At 37.2% G+C, this 18,425-nt stretch overlaps 1 protein-coding gene and 1 non-coding gene across 4 annotated transcripts in view; both read right to left on the reverse strand.

Moving 5' to 3' along the window:
- Positions 1–18,425, reverse strand: part of LOC124381484 (collagen alpha-1(XIX) chain) — a 118,810-nt gene that overhangs the window by 5,517 nt on the left and 94,868 nt on the right. For all 3 annotated transcript variants that reach the window (XM_046843184.1, XM_046843186.1, XM_046843185.1), the window contains exons 42-51: positions 17,502–17,552; positions 15,410–15,442; positions 12,612–12,638; positions 11,847–11,900; positions 10,342–10,386; positions 7,210–7,254; positions 7,036–7,098; positions 4,590–4,625; positions 2,783–2,827; positions 2,341–2,478 (exon numbers count right to left, since the gene is read on the reverse strand). In XM_046843184.1, coding sequence (XP_046699140.1) covers positions 2,341–2,478; positions 2,783–2,827; positions 4,590–4,625; positions 7,036–7,098; positions 7,210–7,254; positions 10,342–10,386; positions 11,847–11,900; positions 12,612–12,638; positions 15,410–15,442; positions 17,502–17,552 — 537 coding nt within the window. The remainder of the gene's footprint in view (positions 1–2,340; positions 2,479–2,782; positions 2,828–4,589; positions 4,626–7,035; positions 7,099–7,209; positions 7,255–10,341; positions 10,387–11,846; positions 11,901–12,611; positions 12,639–15,409; positions 15,443–17,501; positions 17,553–18,425) is intronic.
- On the reverse strand, positions 9,525–9,596 carry trnae-cuc. The gene has a single exon. It is a non-coding gene; the product is annotated as a tRNA-Glu (tRNA).

An 18,425-nucleotide genomic window follows, 5' to 3' on the forward strand; every position in this document is an offset into this window, starting at 1 on the left:
GTAACATGCAGGGATAATGAAGGTAATGTAGTTTATGTTTATAATCCTGACATACGCCTCCCTCTAAAAGTCTTATCTGGGGTGGGGTTGGGCAAAAGACAATAAGGAGGAGTGACTATCTCTCCCATAAATTTACATAAAGGGTTAGTAACATACATCACCAAGCAAGTGGGCAGAGTAATGTCCTCAGAGAGCAAGAACGGTCAAGTGATCCAAAGTGGAGCCAAGTATGGCAGTATCATCAGAATAAAAAAGATTTTGTCTCACTTTTTCAGGAACATGTTTTGATAGACATATACTAGCCATTGGGTTAGAGTCAATGTGGTACATCTTAATTTTGTTAAATTTTCCCACTCTTTCTTGAAAAACATTCTAGATGATCCAAACTGTAAGATCCTCTACTGCAGACAAGACACTTCAGGTCACCCCAGAGATTTTTTTATTGTATACAGATGGATACTATGTGGATTTATAGTTGCTTAGTCAGTTCGATAGATAGTTCGACAGACAGACAGACAGACAGACAGACAGACAGACAGACAGACAGACAGACGGATAGATGGATAGATGGATCTTACACAAAAAAAACAAAAAGAAAATAGAAACAAATATAAAAAATCACGTACATAATCACAGCCTTTGCTCAATGCTTTGTTAAAGCACCTTTTTGAGTACATATTTTTGGGCAATTTTTCCCAATCATTTTTGCAGAACCTCTCAAGCTCCATCAGGTTTAATAGGGAATGTCGGTACACAGCCATTTTCAGATCTCAGAGATGTCTGGACTATGGATGTAAAAAACTATTTTTTTCTGGTGGTCTGGAAGTCCTTCAAGTGCCTTTTGGCAAACTCCAGGCAGGCAGTCATGTGTCTTTTACTGAGGAGTGGCTACCCTCTTGCCACTTTACCACACAGACCTGATTGGTGCAGAGATGATTGTTCTTCTGGAAGGTTCTTCTTTCTCCACAAAAAAATGCTGGAGCTCTTTCAGAGTGACCAATGGGTTCTTGGTCACCTTCCTGAATAAGGCCCTTCTTCCCCAAAGGCTCAAATTACTTCCATTTACAGATTAGGCTTATTGGGACCTTCAATGCTGCAGACATTTGTTTGTTCCCTTCCCCAGATCTGTGCCTCGACACAATCCTGTCTCAGAGGTCTACAAACAATACCTTGGACTTCATGGCTTGGTTTGTGCTCTGATATGCTCTGGTAACTGTGGAACCACATATCGACAGGTGTGTGCTTTTTCAAATCATGTTTAATCAACTGAACTTTCCAGTTGTACAGTACAGGTGGACTCCAATCATGTTGTAGAAACATCTCAGGGATGATCAGTGGAAACAGAATGCACCTGAGCTCAATTTTGACTTTCATGACAACTGTTGTTAATACTTATGTACATCTGATTTTTTTATTTTTAATGAATTTACAAAGATTTTAACAAACTTTTTTATGTTGTCATTATGGGGTATTGTTTGTAGAATTTGTGAAAATTCTGAATTTCATTCCTTTTGAAATGATGCTGTAACAACAAAATGTGGAAAAAGTGAAGTGTTGTGAATACTCTTCTGATGCACTGTATACAGTATATAATGTAGAAAATTTTACAGTGTGTACAGATAGAGTGAGGGTGTGATGTGTTAATGTAGTCTAGTGTTTTCTGTAAACATTGTACACATCACTGATACAGCAGCAGCCTTGAGGAAAACTGCTGTCACAACTATGCTGAGCAGCTTTTCTCAGAAGGTTAAATGAGTTACTGTAGACTTTCTTTTAGATCATGCCAGCAGAACTGCAGCTCACTGAATGTTTTTCTGTAGAGACCACAACAAAATTTCTGAGCTCATATTTCTCTCCATTCTGATAGTTGATTTGAACATTGCTGGAAACTGCTGGCCCATAGTTGCATTGCACAACTACCACCGATTGGCTGATTAAATAGTTGCATGAATAAACAGGTGTTCTTTACAGTATATATGTACACAGTAGTCCCCTATTTATTGTGGTGGTTTCGTTCCACAACCGCCTGCGCTAAACGAAAAAACGCAATAAACGAAGGCCACCCCAAAAATGTTTTTTTTTAAATCATCACCGCATTCTTTACTTTCTGTACTGTATTAATCTTTTACTTTGTTTTATAATAAATAATTATATTTTTATTAATACATTTCATTATTTCAACAAACAAACTAAATTAATCGTGCTATCCGTGCGAGACCGGGGGCGAAAGGTTTTCCGGGGGATTACTGTATGTATGTATGTATGTATGTATGTATGTATGTATGTATGTATGTATGTAGATAGATGGACGGACAGACAGACAGACAGACAGACAGATACCAGCAGTGATCCTACGGGACCAGGTGAACCAGGATGTCCCTTTTCACCAGGCAGGCCTTGGGGTCCAGAAGGCCCTCTTTCTCCATGTCGTCCCCTCTCCCCTTGCACACCTCTCTCACCAGGGATTCCAGGATCACCCTGAAACATTTAATCATCGGCAAATGACAATTTACTTATTGTGTTGATTTTGGAATAATTTTCTGATTTATTTTGAGTGTTATTCTGAGGTAATTAAATATATTCTGTAAATCCTTGAGTTAATATACAATTGGGAGATTAGAACAATTATCAGACAGCCATACAAAATACAGGCTTAAGGGATTGCTTATAAAAGCTGTCTAATCTATGTAGGGCAGAGACATTTTTTAATTTTCAATGTTTATTATGAACATATTATGTCCTGTAAACAAGACATTCAAATAACACCGAAAATAAGATCTACCCGCTCTCCTTTGGATCCTCTATCACCAGGAGTGCCAGCTGGTCCCTGAAAGAAGAAAGACATGAAAGACAAATAGTCAGTTAAAGAGATGCCACTATTCAGAGTAAAAGTGGATATTGGTAAAACTTTTAGGTACCCTATTTAGTAGTAAGACAGAGGCTGAACCAAACTCTTTATACATGGACAAAAATATTTGGACACCTTACAATCGCACCATATACAATGTTCAGTGGAAAGGTTTTTTACAACTGTCTAGTACAGCATTTTGTGTGTCAATTTGTATGCTGGGCAAGAAGGCCTGACCAGGCAAATTCTATCATGCCAAGCCCATCCAACGATGTTTTTTTGGATCTTGTTTTGTGCTCCGGGGCACAGTCATGCTGGAATAGAAAAGTGCCTTCAATAAACTGTTCTCACAAACTTGGAAGCACAAGTTGTCATGTTATGCTGAAGCACTAAGAAGTAAAGGACCTAACCCAACCCTTAAAAAAATAAACCCAGACCATTATTATCCCTTTAAAAAACTTGAATACAGTTGGCACAATTAAGATGTTTCGCATCGTACTTGGTGTTTTAAGGCTTTCATGCAGTTGCTTGGCCATAGAACTGCCTTTCTTGAAGCTCCCACTTTAAAGATTTCGTGTTGATATTAATGGCAGTGGAAGTTCAGTGGAGGTCTCTTCAGCTGTAAAAACAGCTGATTTGGTGACTTTTATGCACCATATGTCTCAGCAGCCAGTGACTCCACTCTGTGACTTTAAGTAGTCATAGCATTAGCATGTAGTCATTGGATTTACTGAGTTCTTCAGAATGAAATTTTTTTCACAGATCTTTGTAAATGCAGACTGCATGGCTGGGTCCCTGAATTTATACTTCTGCAGGAATGGGCCCTGATTTTAAAGTTCTCTAACCCTCATTGTGGTCTCAGACATTTGGACAATGCACAAAAATGTGGTTAGACATGTGGGGTGACATTAACAAAGTATCGGTGGAATATACCAGTGAGTGAGTGTGTGTGTGTGTGTGTGTGTGTGTGTGTTTGTGCATGTGTGTGCATGTGTGTGTGCGCGTGTGTGTGTGCATGTGTGTGTGTGTGTGCGTGTGTGTGTGTGTGTGTGTATATACATTTTTTTTTTTAAATTGGAAATTGTTATTTTGAAAAAAATACTTATTAGGTGATGTGAACAAGTTAACGAGTGTGTGTGTGTGCGGTGTATTTTGTCATGCAGTGTTGGAGTAAGCTCTGGATTCACTATAACTTTGACCAGGATGACACATTTACTTAAAAATGAATGACACTCCCCTTACTACCTTTTCGTCTCAAAGGTTTTCACTGTATGTCAAGTTCACAATTTTCCTCCATTGACAATTCCCCTCCAGACCACCGTAGTACACACGTTCTGTTGCACAACAACCTTTGTTGTCTGCCCCAATTCCCTCTCTGATTTCAAACTCATTATTTCAGTATTTCACTGTTAGTCGTTTTTTTATTATTCATTTTAGTTTTTTCCCTCTTGTTTGTTGGAGCATTAATGCCTGGCCTGTTTTTTCAGACTTGGTTACTAATAGCACTGTGAACAGACTTTGTCTTAATGTTCTAGTTTTCCCTCCCGTGCCGTGCCTAACTTTAGCTAGACCTTTGTAATTGTAGGTTTTCTGTTCATTCCCAGTCCTAGGTTGTTGTTTTTATTAAAGATATTCTGCACTTGCATCTGCCTCTTTGCTCATTGGTTAAAAAACTGCATACTGTTCAACAAATGAGCTGCTAGATTACATAGATTTACTAGTTCAACTAGTTCAATCTTACCCCATGTCCAGGAATTCCATCTTTTCCAGGTCGACCCTGCAGAAACAACAACAAAAAAAAAAAATGCATGCAATGAAATCATCGAAATCATAACTCATAATCATATCAATGTTATGTACTGGTTTAAATGAAATTCTGGACGTCTTACTGCCATACTTACAAAGGATCATTTATCATATTATTAACTCTGTGGCTCTGAGTGGAATTAGCTTTTGTGTTTACATAAATAGAATGGTGCAAGAATTCTGTGCTAGTTTCTAGTTACTACTCATTGCTGGTAGAACTTGTGACTGTTAGATGCAGACCAGTTTATTTATCATAGTGTTTAAATGTACATTGCTAGGACTGCTAAAATGGCAAAATGCTAAGATTTAACCCATAAACACTGGTCACTCTAAAGCAAAACAGCTTGAATTAAGTTGGTTAAAGATACAACTGTGGTCCTCTTATCTGCAGAATTGACAAGCCAGCACATAGAGATGAGACACAGCAGCTAACGGACTGGTGCTAACAACAGCTTTAATCTGAACTCGAACAAAAGAAATGGTTGTGGACTTCAGGAGACAATAGAGCAACCGCTCTCTACTGAATATTTAAAGCTCTTTTAAGGAGATTGTCAATAACATCAAATTCTTTGGTCTATCAACACCAGCGTCAAGGCTAAGAAAACCAGCAGCATTTCTACTTTCTCAGAAGACATCCAATCCCCATCTTTACCACATTCTACAGAGAGTCTGCCGATCACTGCCTGGTCAGACCATCAGATTATAACCATTAAAGTGCATAGTGAAAACGACTGAAATCAGGGTCCCTCTATCACAGACATTTACACACATAACATCCACAAATCCACACTAACTGTTCACCCTCCTGCTATCTAAAGCATCCAGGTCCTCATGGCCAGACTCCACAATCCCCTGAGACTGAACTGACACAAAAACTTGCAGTCCAATGTACAGCTTTAGAGGACAACCGATATGGGTTATTATATTTGGAAAATATATAGAAATCAGGGCAGCTGATATATGATGGCGAATTTTAATTTTTTTCCCTTTATCTCATAAAATCTGACACTTAATTAATAAGATGTGATACAGACAATTGCTTAAACAACACAAACCTCTCCAATCAGTGTAGCCTAAACCAAAGCTGGTTGAAGTATCGCACGAGAAAACACTGGAACACGCAAAAAAAAGTAGCACGCTTGTGTTGTCATTTTTGTGCTTGTCTTTGTAACATAGCAGACATGATTGAAAAAAGCTACACGGATCCGTTAGTACTGATCGCAGCAGGTATAAACGCTACTTGCTTTATATATTCACAGTTTTAACTCTTCCAATTTCTCTATTTATATGCCGAATACACACTACTGCCACCTGCTGGTAGTGGAGGTTTATTTTGGTGAGTCTGATGTGTCTGCCTAATAATCGGCCTAATCTGCAGCACAATTGGCAGATGCCAATTAATACAATTAAAAAAAAACCTGACCTCTAAACATTATTCCACTTGTTTTACACCCTAACCCTAGATTTTTTGCACATTTCTTTCTGATTTGTAACTGATTATTAGTGGTGACCCTGAATACTTGAAGATTCAATGCTTTAATAGGAGGAGCCTGATTCACTACCAATCACACAGTTGAATCTTTGCAGAGGTGTTATGAAATGAGGATCATGCACTTTTGGTTAAATGAGGCTGATTTCACATAAAACTACTGGTTTTCTCATAATAAGTAGAAAAGAAGCTTTTAATAAATATTTTTAACATGCCTGAATAAATCCAACCCCCCCAGTGACAGAATCCACTTTAACTTTCCATGATCTATGACCTACACAGAAGCATCTTGGCAGCAGGAATTGAAATATTCAACAATGTCCTTTGAGATTTTGCAAAGGTATATTTTGTTCTAATTAAATTCTGTAAATCAATTTTTGATTGTTTTTCGGTGCATCGATGTCAGTGTGGCCTTTCTGCAATTATTTATATCATTTTTAAACCAATTTCTTTTGTATATATATTTTTTTTCTTGTATATCTTTCTGTGATGTTCTGTACATTGTTTCTTTAAAATGTTTTGTTGAATTATTTAACGAATGTATTTACATTGTCTTTCATTTCAGCTTTAAAAAAATAAAAAGGCATCATAAGTTTTGTGTTACTTCCCACAGGTTTTGGTCACTTGATTAGAAAGATGTTTCTGTGTGCTGTGTGTGAAAGAAAATAAATGTTGTTGTACCCACTTGTTGACTACCTAGTCACATGCAATTCATGTAGTCCTGTGTATTTTTAACTAGTTGGTTCTTTAACACATTTTTTCCAGGACTATGTTTGCTAAATCACAGCTTTATATAGTGTAATTGACCAAAAAAAAGTATTTAATCGATTGATTTATGACTGAAACAGGTGCATCAAGTCTCTGAGTTTGTAAAAGACTGTAAATCTCTTACAGGTACACCTGGAGGTCCTTCAGGTCCTGGGAAACCGGTCTCTCCCACAGGCCCTCGCGCTCCCTGAAAGAAATAATCGAAGAAGAATTAAAAACAGAATCTAGCCTTATTCCATCTTATAACTGATTAGACAAGCTGTTGTACAGCTGTCAATGAGCTAAAAATTAATCTTACTGGCTCTCCTGGGATTCCTGCCTCACCACGAGCCCCGGGTTTTCCCTGCCAACCAGGAAGGAAAAAAGAGAGAGAAAAACTGCTTGGAAAACCAACTAGTTAAAGAGTCAGAGACTCTGATGATCAGCTTGCTGTTCACCTTGTTTGTGCATTAAACAGAGCAAAACAGAGAAGTGCAAACAGGATAGAGAAGAGATTGTTGGTGAGTTTGATTCTCTCTCATTTGTCAGTGAAATACCATCAAAGAATGACATGTAAAACTAAATATGTTAATCTCCCCTATGCACTTTACCAACATCAGTGCTTTATTCAGGGGTGAGGTTGTGAGACATGTAACCTGATTGCATTTAAATCTATTAGGGATGGTAAGATTCACCAATTCCCATCACTTCATCAGCATAAAAGTTAACGATGTGATGCATCGATTTAATAAAGTGTGCATCAGATACAGGTTGGCATTTGTATCACGATGCATAATTTTAAACTTATGTGCATCTGTAAAAAACGATTTATTTATAATTATTAGTAGATGCGCTATACTTTTTCTCTTTTTCATACTGTTTCTCGAGCATGTTCTCTCAGCACCACTGCTGCTACATGAACATGACGTATCACAACACTACGAAGACCGAGGTGTGTCCTGATCACACAGAATAGAGATTAACATGGCAGAGGTAGAGCTGCATCTTCCTGGAGACACAACAGGAAAAAAACTCTGGTTTTATTTCAATTTTTTTCCCCACTGCAAAGGCCTATATTTATTATTTTTAATAAATAATTAATGTTGTCTATCTAAACCAAATAAATAAAAGTGAACTATCTGTAATATATTGAATCGCAAAGCATCATATTTATTTTCTTTGCATCGTATTTCATTGAATCGCATTGTGTTGAATCAAATCGAAATCAGATCGCGCTGCATCATAATACGGGTTAATCATATCGCATCTGTAGCGGCTTCATCTTTAATGTAAATCGCATCGGCTTCAGTTATGGAGATACATATCCCTAATATCCAGTGGTGGGCCATCGGGGCCAACAAAGCCTTCTCTGCTGGCCTAAACACTTTCAGAAGCACTGACCTACATTTACAACCCAAATTCATACAACCTTATTCATACAAATACAACCTAATATTTGTTTAATGGAATTGTATACATTTATTCCCAACAGTTTATTCTTTTCATTTCGTAGCGTTTCTCTTGGCTGCATTGCTTCCAGTACGTGTATGCGGATGTTGAATTTTTTGTCCAATCAGATTTCAGCCTTTATGTGCTGCCATGTTAATCTAATCTGCCCAGGGCCTTCAGAATTAGTAGTGCTGGCCAATGTGCATTAGACTATATTAGCAATGGGTTTATTTCTTTAACCAATCAGATTTAAAATTCGCCTTTCATGGCCATCTAGAGTCAGAGTAGCATCAGCATTTTTCCATCTTCTGATTGGTTGGTCAGAGGGAAACTGTTACAGCCAAGTTCGACTGGCAAAACACATCTGTAGCTCTGCACACATTAATACATCTGAGCTAGACTCTTTTATGCCCACAATGGCTGACGGAGAAAGAGAAATTGATTTTTGGTCTCGGACATTATTAAAAATTTATTTTCAAGAAAAGCTACACATTGTAAGGATGTCAGCTAACCCCGAAGCTAGCTAGCTTGTCTCAGCCCGGAAAAGGGTTTGTTCACCACTTCCAGACCAGTGAATACGAGCGGTACCACTGGAGTTCAGCCTTTGAGGAATGGTGCAAATTATGAGTCTGCATCTCTGGTAAGTAGGTTGGATTAGTTATTAGACAAATATTGATTCTGAACTGCTCCAGATGATGTTGGTGCACAGTTGCAGTTGTACTGTAGAGGTTTAAGGTCTTAACTGGGTTTCTTGCATTAGTAAAATGGTATTCACCCTCCATATGTGAAATGTCTCTCTTGTTGTAATGCCATGCGTTATATTGCGTTTTTGTATAGAATTGATGGTTTCTATAATTGCGACGTGATAGTGTTGGTATTAAGAGATGGATTAGCTCGGGTAAGTCCTCACTGAAGGCCCAGGTACCAAATGCACAGTCCCCCACTGCTAATATCTATATGATGAAATGCTCTATATGGTTTCTTACTGTCCCAATAAAAAACTTTCTTTCAGCTTCTCCCATTAGGGGTCGCCACAGCGGATCATCTGTATTCATGATCTGCATGTTTGATGCACATGTTTTTACACTGGATGACCTTCCTAACGCAACCCTCCCCATTTATCCGGGCTTGGGACTGGACCTAAGAGTGCACTGGCTTGTGCAAAACCCTAATGGCTGGGGTTGGTTCCCTGACCGGGGATCGAACCCGGGCCGCAGCGGTGAGAGCGCTGCATCCTAACCACTAGACCACCAGGGAACCATTTTTTACTGTCCCAATAATTACTCAAATATGACAATGAAAGTATAAATAAAATGACACTCCTGGATATGGGAGTTATAGTCATTTCTATGATGCTATATACTATAAACATACTCATTTATATGTGGTGTTATGGCTCTGGCCCTTCTCCCCTCCCATTTTATAACCACACCAGTTTTACACACAGGGTTAGGGTTAGGGTTAGGGTCAGGGTTTTGGATTTGCTGAGTGATTTAAGTAGGTCCTAAGGGCGAGAAACCCCATGACCTACACATGACAGGAACAGAAAAAAACATAACGTGAAAGCGTTTTTTTTACTTAACAGATGACACAACATAAAATCAATTCAGTGCAAGTGTTGCTGTGTGGTGTGGAATGTTTTTTGACTGTTACAAATAAAAAAGGCAGCCAATGCAGCATATGTGGCAATATTATATTTGTTAAAACATTTCTAACAATTCTATGGGGTTATCAAAATACTGACAGAAACATTATTCGGGTTACTTTGTGCCCTGCCTCAGGTTTCACGTCACTAATGTTTTGTTGTACTTGTACTTTATACACTCACAACAAAATTGTTCTAAATAATTAATGCCAGCTAGAACAATAACCAAACTCTAAAAATGTCATTCTTAATAAATGCACATATAAAAAATAAACAGGAAAAGAGATGTTATGGATACATTCTGGTTGCATGGACTATTGTTCAACTGTAAAAGTTCAAAGAAGGATAAATACATACAATAGGGCCTGGGAGTCCAGGTGTACCAGGCATGCCAGGGTCTCCCTAGAACAATAAAATCTAAGTCAGATGTTGTGTGAAGTTATGCAGCGTTACTGTCTTTATATGCTAGCGATGTGGTTAAACATCTAAACTGTAATAAAATTTCAATTGAAAAAAAGTGTCATTCTTCACCATTCAAATAATGAAGATTGATCTGTTCGAAGATCAACAACTAAATATGCCCCATGCACATGCAAACGATGTCTTGAAAAACATTTCAGAGAAACGTTAATTTGGTTATGCTAGGTTGTTCTTTTCCTTCAAAATGGAAGAGTAAAATTTTGAATAATAAATACATTTGAATAAACCAAATATGACAAAATCAAGGGCCTTGCATAATCCACATTAACTAGCTCACATACTAAGCTAAAAGGCTCTAAAAAGACTCTAATGGCAACCATTTGAGTTCATCTTGACACACTGTCTGCTTTGTACATTTTTCACCCATGTTTCCTGCCTGCACTGCACACGGTTTGGAGGTCAGCACACAAGTTTTGATTCTGGAAGAAACGATTAGCAATAACCTGGATTTAGCTGTTAATCTTGGCAGTTTCTTACTTAACAATCTATACTGTTTCAGTTGTATAAAACGATCTCTCAACCTTAGCAGGAACATCTGCACCTCTCAGAATTATTCATAGAAAATACATTGCAATGGGCTTTGTATGCTGTGGCCTTATTTGCATGATTTTGTTTTGGGCTAAGAGTAAAAGATTTTTATCACATAAACAATTTGTCCTGCTTCTAACTCAACTTTGAGGACAAAATGTTCACTTGCCGACTGATATATCCCACCAACTAACAGGTGCCATTATGAAGAGATAATCAGTAATTTACTTTACCAGTCATAGTGTTATAATGTCTTAATGATGCCTGATCGGTGTATAATACTCGACCAGTTTCTTGCCAACATTGGTTTTCTACCTCACTGCCTCTTCTCTTTATCACTCTACTCTGTATACGATTGTAAAAGAGGTTAGGATGTCAGACGTCTGATTGAAAGCTCATGAGTGTAAATCCTAGCAACACCAAGCTGTAACTGCTGGGTCATTGGACATGATCATTAATCCTCAACTGCTCAGTTATATACAAATTTTAACTGTAAATCACCTCTGGAAAAGGGCATCTGCTAAATGCTATAAATGTAAATGTAATTACTATCTGAACTGTAGTATCAATAAATCTGGCTTAAAATATGTATATGCCAGTGGTGAGCGAGTGGAGGGCGGAGCTGGATGGAACTAGCGGTAAGAAGCAGAGCGCACTGATGAGCCTCATCAGCTGCACATGTTTCTTACCGCTAGTTCCGTTTGGCTCCGCTCTCCACTCACTCACTGGTGGCAGATTGTAATACATCATACATATTTAAAAATGCTTCGGCAGACATATTTAAGGGTTTTGCCCAATTCTTATGTAACACACACACAAACAACAAAAGGACCACTGACTTTAGGTAAACTTACTTTAGCTCCAGGCAGTCCTTCAAAGCCTGGCAATCCCATTGGTCCAGGTTCACCCTGAATAAAGAGTGCTAAATGAAAAAAATATTTCTCACAATGGTCTGGCGAAACATGTACAGTATATGTGTGCATCAATACTGTATGTCTTTGTGAAAGGATAACATGGAAGTGAAACCAAGTCTCCTCCACCCCACCAGAGCGAACCATCCCTAGAGTATTAAACACTTCAGGCTTATAGGTCACTTCCTGCTTTTAGCACAGATAAGCCATGCTCACTCTAACCACTATGCGAAGTATTGTTATTCTCTTTTGCATGTTCTTTGTTGTGTTTTCACGGCTAGGTCTGTGTCTGCAGCCTCTTGCCCTGTGGACTGCTTCAGCGGTGTTTGTACCTTGTGCCTGTTTAGCCTACTCTGCTTTTAGATTATGTGTTTGTTTTGCTTGCTCTGTGTTTTCCTACCAATAAACTGCATAATGATTCCAATCCACAAGCCTCCTCGTTACCACCAGTCAGAATTTGAGATTTCCATCTGAATATGACAGATCATTCCAAAGAACGTCATAATATTACTGAATAAGCACTTTACATATGCGACTTCCCCAGGAGAGCAAAATGAAGGAGTAATTCAGGACATAAATTCGGGCCTCGATCTGCATTACATTTTTGTGGAGGACACTAGTATGAGATTTTATGGGCACTAATCAAAACTAAAACAATAGAGTATGTATCACTCTACACACAATGACATAAAAACATTATCAACTTACGACTTTTCCCTCATCCCCTTTGGGCCCCTGAAAAAAAGAGAAATTGTAAAATGTGTTAGTTCTTAAGAAAGCCTATTTAAATGCATAGATTTCTTTGTGTCAACAAATAATAATATCCACATAATGTACATTACATGCCCAAAATCAGGGATGGGCAGTATTTATGATGCATGTATTTCAAATACATATTTCAAATATAAACTATGATTTTGCAATTTGTATTTGATAGGGTTCAAATGGTATCAAAATACTTTTTCTATTTATGTAGTTTCAAATACTGTAAAAAGATTTTTAAGAAGTCTGCATGATGACATCATAAAAATCCATATGGATGAAGGTGGTGAAGGTAAGAAATGTGCCAGCTTTCAAAGAGGTGTCCGATGATTGATAAACACATATTTGATTGCCGAATATTGTACCTAATTAAAGTAGTTGTTTAGTAGGATCATGATTTTTGCACACCATTACATGATCGACTGTCTGACAAATTTATGATTAATAAACAAATAATTCATTAGTTAGAAACTAGTTGCTATGAATTCAGTTGCCGTCAGTCGTCTTCTCATGAATGACTTGTTATTGAGTCGGTGTTGCTGATGTAAAGTAGCCCTTCGTTACCAAACACCAAGTAACTAAATTAGGATACAATTCTGATTCATTCGCAAAACAGTTAAACATTAAGCTGGTGGTTACTTTAAAACTAACCTTCATCTGGGAGATCACAGGGATTATGTATGTGAATATTTGATCTGTTAACTGGTTGCATATGTCAGATTTAATGCGTGACTGTTGCTATCAAACATGCCAATTAATGTATGTTCATGTTTTTTATTAAAATACAAAAATACAGTAGTTTATTTTTATTTCTTTTTCTTTTATTTCTTTTTGCATGTTTGTCACACTTACAGATAATTAAATTTTAATATTAGTAAAGGATAACACAAGTGAACACAACATGCAGTTTGTAAAATAAGGTTTTTATTATTGAGGGAAAAACAAATCCAAAACTACATATCCCTGTGTGAATAAGTGTTTGGCCCCCTGTTAAAACTGTGGTTTATCACACCCGAGTTCAATTTCTCCAGCCACACCCAGGCCTGATTACTGCCTATATTCACACATGGCAAGAACATGAAACAGTGGAGAATCTTCCCAGGAGTGGCCGGCCGACCAAAATCACCCCAATAGCACACAGTGACAACTCATTCAAGAGGTCACAAAAGACCCGACAACAACATCCAAAGAACTGCAGCCTCACTTGCCTCAGTTAAGGTCAGTGTTCATGACTCCACCATAAGAAAGAAACTAGGCAAAAATGGTCTGCATGGCAGAGATCCAAGACCAAAACCGCTGCTGAGAAAAAGAACATAAAGGCTCGTCTCAGTTTTGCCAGAAAACATCTTGATGATCCCCAAGACTTTTGGGAAAATACTCTGTGGACTCACAAGACAAAAGTTGAACTTTTTCAAAGTTGTGTGTCCAATTACATCTGGCGTAAAAAATAACACCGCATTTCAGAAAACCAACAGTAAAATATGGTGGTGGTAGTGTGATGGTCTGGAGCTATTCTTCTGCTTCAGGACCTGGCAGACTGATGAATTCTGCTGTTTACCAAAAAATCCTGAAGGAGAATGTCCGGCCATCTGACCTCAAGCTGAAGCAAACTTGGGTTCTGCAGCAAGACAATGATCCAAAACACACCAGCAAGTTCACCTCTGAATGGCTGAAGAAAAACAAAATGAAGACTTTGGAGTGGCTTTGAAGTCCTGACCTGAATCCTATTGAGATGCTGTAGCATGACCTTAAAAAGGCAGTTCATGCTCGAAAACCCTCCAATGTGGCTGAATACCAACAATTCTGCATAGATGAGTGGAGCAAAATTCATCCACAGTGCAGTAACAGACTCATTGCAAGTTATCACAAACACTTGATTGCAGTTGTTGCTGCTAAGAGTGCCCCAACCAGTTATAAGGTTTAGGGGGCAAACACTATTTCACACAGGTCCATGTAGTTTTGAATTTTGTTTTCCCTCAATAATAAAAACCTTAATTTAAAAACTGCATGTTGTGTTCACTTGTGTTATCTTTTACTAATATTTAAATTAGTTTGATGATTTGAAACATTAAAGTGTGACAAACATGCAAAAAAATAAAAAATCGGGAAGGGGCAAACACATTTTTGCACATCACTGTATTGATGTGATTGGTCAGGTGTCTATATATTTATTGCTTAGCTGTTATTTTTAGCAGTCTCTATTTTATAATAATTTCATAACTTTTAACCTTTAAAAGTAGGAATATAATTCTTTAATGTGCTTACAGAGGCCTGTAGGATGCATAACATAGCAATTTTCTTTATATTTCTGAAAATAAACACTCAAATAAAACGTTGAACTGAATTTTGCTGTAAAATCCAAAATTGAATGATTGGCAACTATCTTTAAAGATTTTTATTTGTGAATTCTAAATTCTGAATTTTGTTTGAGAATTCTGCATAGTTTGGAAATGGCTTTATAACACTCCCTAGACTAACTGAATTCTTTTTTTCATGTCATGCTATAGACAGATATTCGAGTGCTCCAAATCAAACCAAACTGCTAAAGGTTTTAGAGTGGTAGTTAACACTTAATAACTGACTAATATAGAACACTTCATTAGTCATTTATTTGTTGTCACCTGAGGTTATTTGTTTGTATTTACAATAGACGTTGGGGAAATTGTTATTCAGGTTCTGATAAACAAAAACATAAAACTGAAGACAGGTACTTATTAAATTGAATTTAGTGTTGTAGTTTATACCGGTGGTCCTGGTGGTCCTGGTTGTCCTCCACCCTGTACAAACAAAGCAAAGAATAATAACTTGCTATACTGCAGGTTATGTTAAAATGTTTGACTTTCTATCAAATAATTGATTTTAAATCCATGTTACAGCTGCTTTTTCTACAGTATCTCACAAACGTGAGTACACCCCACACTTTCCAGCAACCTTTTTAGTATTTCTTCTCAAGGGACAATACTATAGAAATAAAACTGTGAAAATAACTTAACATACAGTCATTATTGTCAAACTAGCTGGCAACAAGTGATTACAGCTGCAATCCATGTGTGTAACCACACAAAACCACATGCCCTGTTCATCCTGTTTATGTTTTTGCCTGTTGACAGGCCCATATAAATTTGTGTATCTTGTAGATACACAAGAGCAGTGAAGATTTGGTGCTTTGAGTTTAATTCTCTCATACTGACCACTGGATGTTAAACATGTTACCTCAGGTGAAGAACTCTGGGGATTTGTTAATTAGCATTGTTGCTCTCCACAAAGATGCTGAGGTTATAAGAAGATCAGTAACATCTTGGACCTGAGTTAGAGAACAGTGGCTGGGGTCATAGAGAGCAAGGGTGCATCAGGTGCAGAAGCTGCTTCAAAAAACAGACGCATGAATGCTTCAGCATTGCTTTAGAGGTTGTAGAAGTGGACCATACGCCTCACACTGCAACAAGTCGGTTTGCATGACCATCGTCCTAGAAGGAAGCCTCTTCTGAAGCTGCTCACAAGAAAGCCAGCAAAAAAGTTTGCTGAAGACGACCTGTCCAAGAGCATGAATTACTGCATCCATGTCCTGTTGTCTGATGAGACAAAGATAAACTTGTTTGATTTAGATGGTGTCCAGCATGTGTGGTGATTCCCTGGTGTGGAGGACCAAGAAAATTGTGCCTTGCCTACAGTGGTGGTAGCATCATGGTCTGGGGCTGCATGAGTGCTGCTGGTACTGGAGAGCTGCGGTTCAATAAAGGGGAACATGGATTCCAACATGTATTGTGATATTCTAAAGAAGAACATAATGCCCTCACTTTAGAAACGGGGCTAAACAGCAGTTATCTATCATAATAACGACCCCAGACACACCGCCAATAACGACAACTGCCTTGCTAAAGGTGATTGAGTGGCAAAGAATGTCTCCATACCTGAACCCTATTGAGCACCTGTGGGCTCCTCAAGTAGAAGGTGGAGAAGCACCATGTGTCTAACATCCAGCAGCTCTGTGATGTCATTATGGAGGAGTGGAAGAGGATCCCAACAACAACCTGTGCAGCTTTGGTGAATTCCATACCCAGGAGGATTAAGGCAGTGCTACATAACAATGGTGCTCACACAAAATATTCACACTTTGGACACAGTTTTGACATGTTCACTTAAGATGTACTCACTTTTGTTGCCAGTTATTTAGACATTAATTATTATATTATTAATATTAATATATAATTATTATTAGTTATTTTTAGAGGACAGTAAATATGTACTGCTATACAAACTGCACATTGACTACTATAAAAAGTTTAATTTCTATAGTATTGTCCCTTCAGAAGAAATACAAAAATGGTTGCTGAAATGTGAGGGGTGTACTTACTTTTGTGAGATACTATAGGTCAAAGTTGCAATAGATCCAGAGGTAAAAGGAACGACATGGGAAAGTAATCTGGATGAACATACCATGCTCACAAACTTTGCACACTTATTTACACATAGGGGCAATTTAGGGTAGCCAAAAACCGATGTTGTGTGCAGAAGACAGAAAAATAGACCCCCAGAAAAGAGGGTAACAGGGTGTTGGGATTACCAACCAAAGAAAGTTTTATATCTTCAAAACTGTTAAGCAAACTTTATCACCTAGCAATATCTTGTACTTATTTCTATGTACCAATATGTACCTTATATATGAACATATTTAAAAATTATTTTTTAAATGAATAAAAAAAGCAATACTCTATATTTCTATGTACACAGTCCTGAATTGTCATTGCAACTTTAAGGGAAATCACTTGAAAAAAATATGCTTTTCACACAAACGATTCTGTTACTATCTTCAAACCAAAGAATTAAAGAACAGACCTGCAGCTTGTACAAACTGCTCATTCCATTCCCATCTGTATAGGGGACACCCTAGAAATACATTACAATTATTTAACCAAAATTACAAATGTAACTGATGAACAGACCATCTATGAACTGACAAACACACAAAAAATACAAATAAAACGTTTTATATAATTATATAAAAAAAAAAAAAAAACTTGTTTGAATACATTGTCATCTCAATTTTTAGCCACTGGCTTGACCATTAGAAATATAAATTTAACTCTATATCCAGATTTCTGTAAAGCTGTTTTTAATGACAATGAGTCTTTACTCCTTTGACTCTTAATAAATTTGTGTAAATAACAAATAAATTAAATGCTATTAAATGGCTAATCTCTGTTTTTGCTAAATAATGTTACTCATTTTAAGCATTTATTTCTTAAATGATATTTTCTAAATATTTCAAAAAATTTCAAAGAAGGAAAAGTATCTTCCAGATAAATAGAAAAACAATAGGCTTTATATATGTTACAACGTTTATTGTACTTTTTTAATAAGAAATATGACTCTGTGGGATATTACTACTTAGAAGTTGGTTACTATTGGCAGTATAAAACTGGCAAGGCCAGTTCTTTGTTTTTGCTTCAGACTTAAGACAATTGGGTATGACATCAAAAAATCTTGTTCGCTACCAAATAGCTGTTTACCAAAATTGCTGAGGTTTAAAGATGCAAAAATTCCAAAATAATCTGTACCATGTGTGTCCTTCAGGGTACTTTTCAAAGTATATTTATGACACTGGACCAGTTACTACATAACACTCCTTAGCAAAGTCAATGTTACTATTATTAATGAAATATATTTTATCATTCACTATTATTAATAATTAATAATAATAATAATAATAATGACAATTGTTATTATTCCTTAACTGAATCCAGGAGCTTCTCAGTCACT

The sequence above is a fragment of the Silurus meridionalis genome, chromosome 28 (genome assembly GCF_014805685.1).
Source record: "Silurus meridionalis isolate SWU-2019-XX chromosome 28, ASM1480568v1, whole genome shotgun sequence".
Taxonomy (NCBI): Eukaryota; Metazoa; Chordata; class Actinopteri; order Siluriformes; family Siluridae; genus Silurus; species Silurus meridionalis.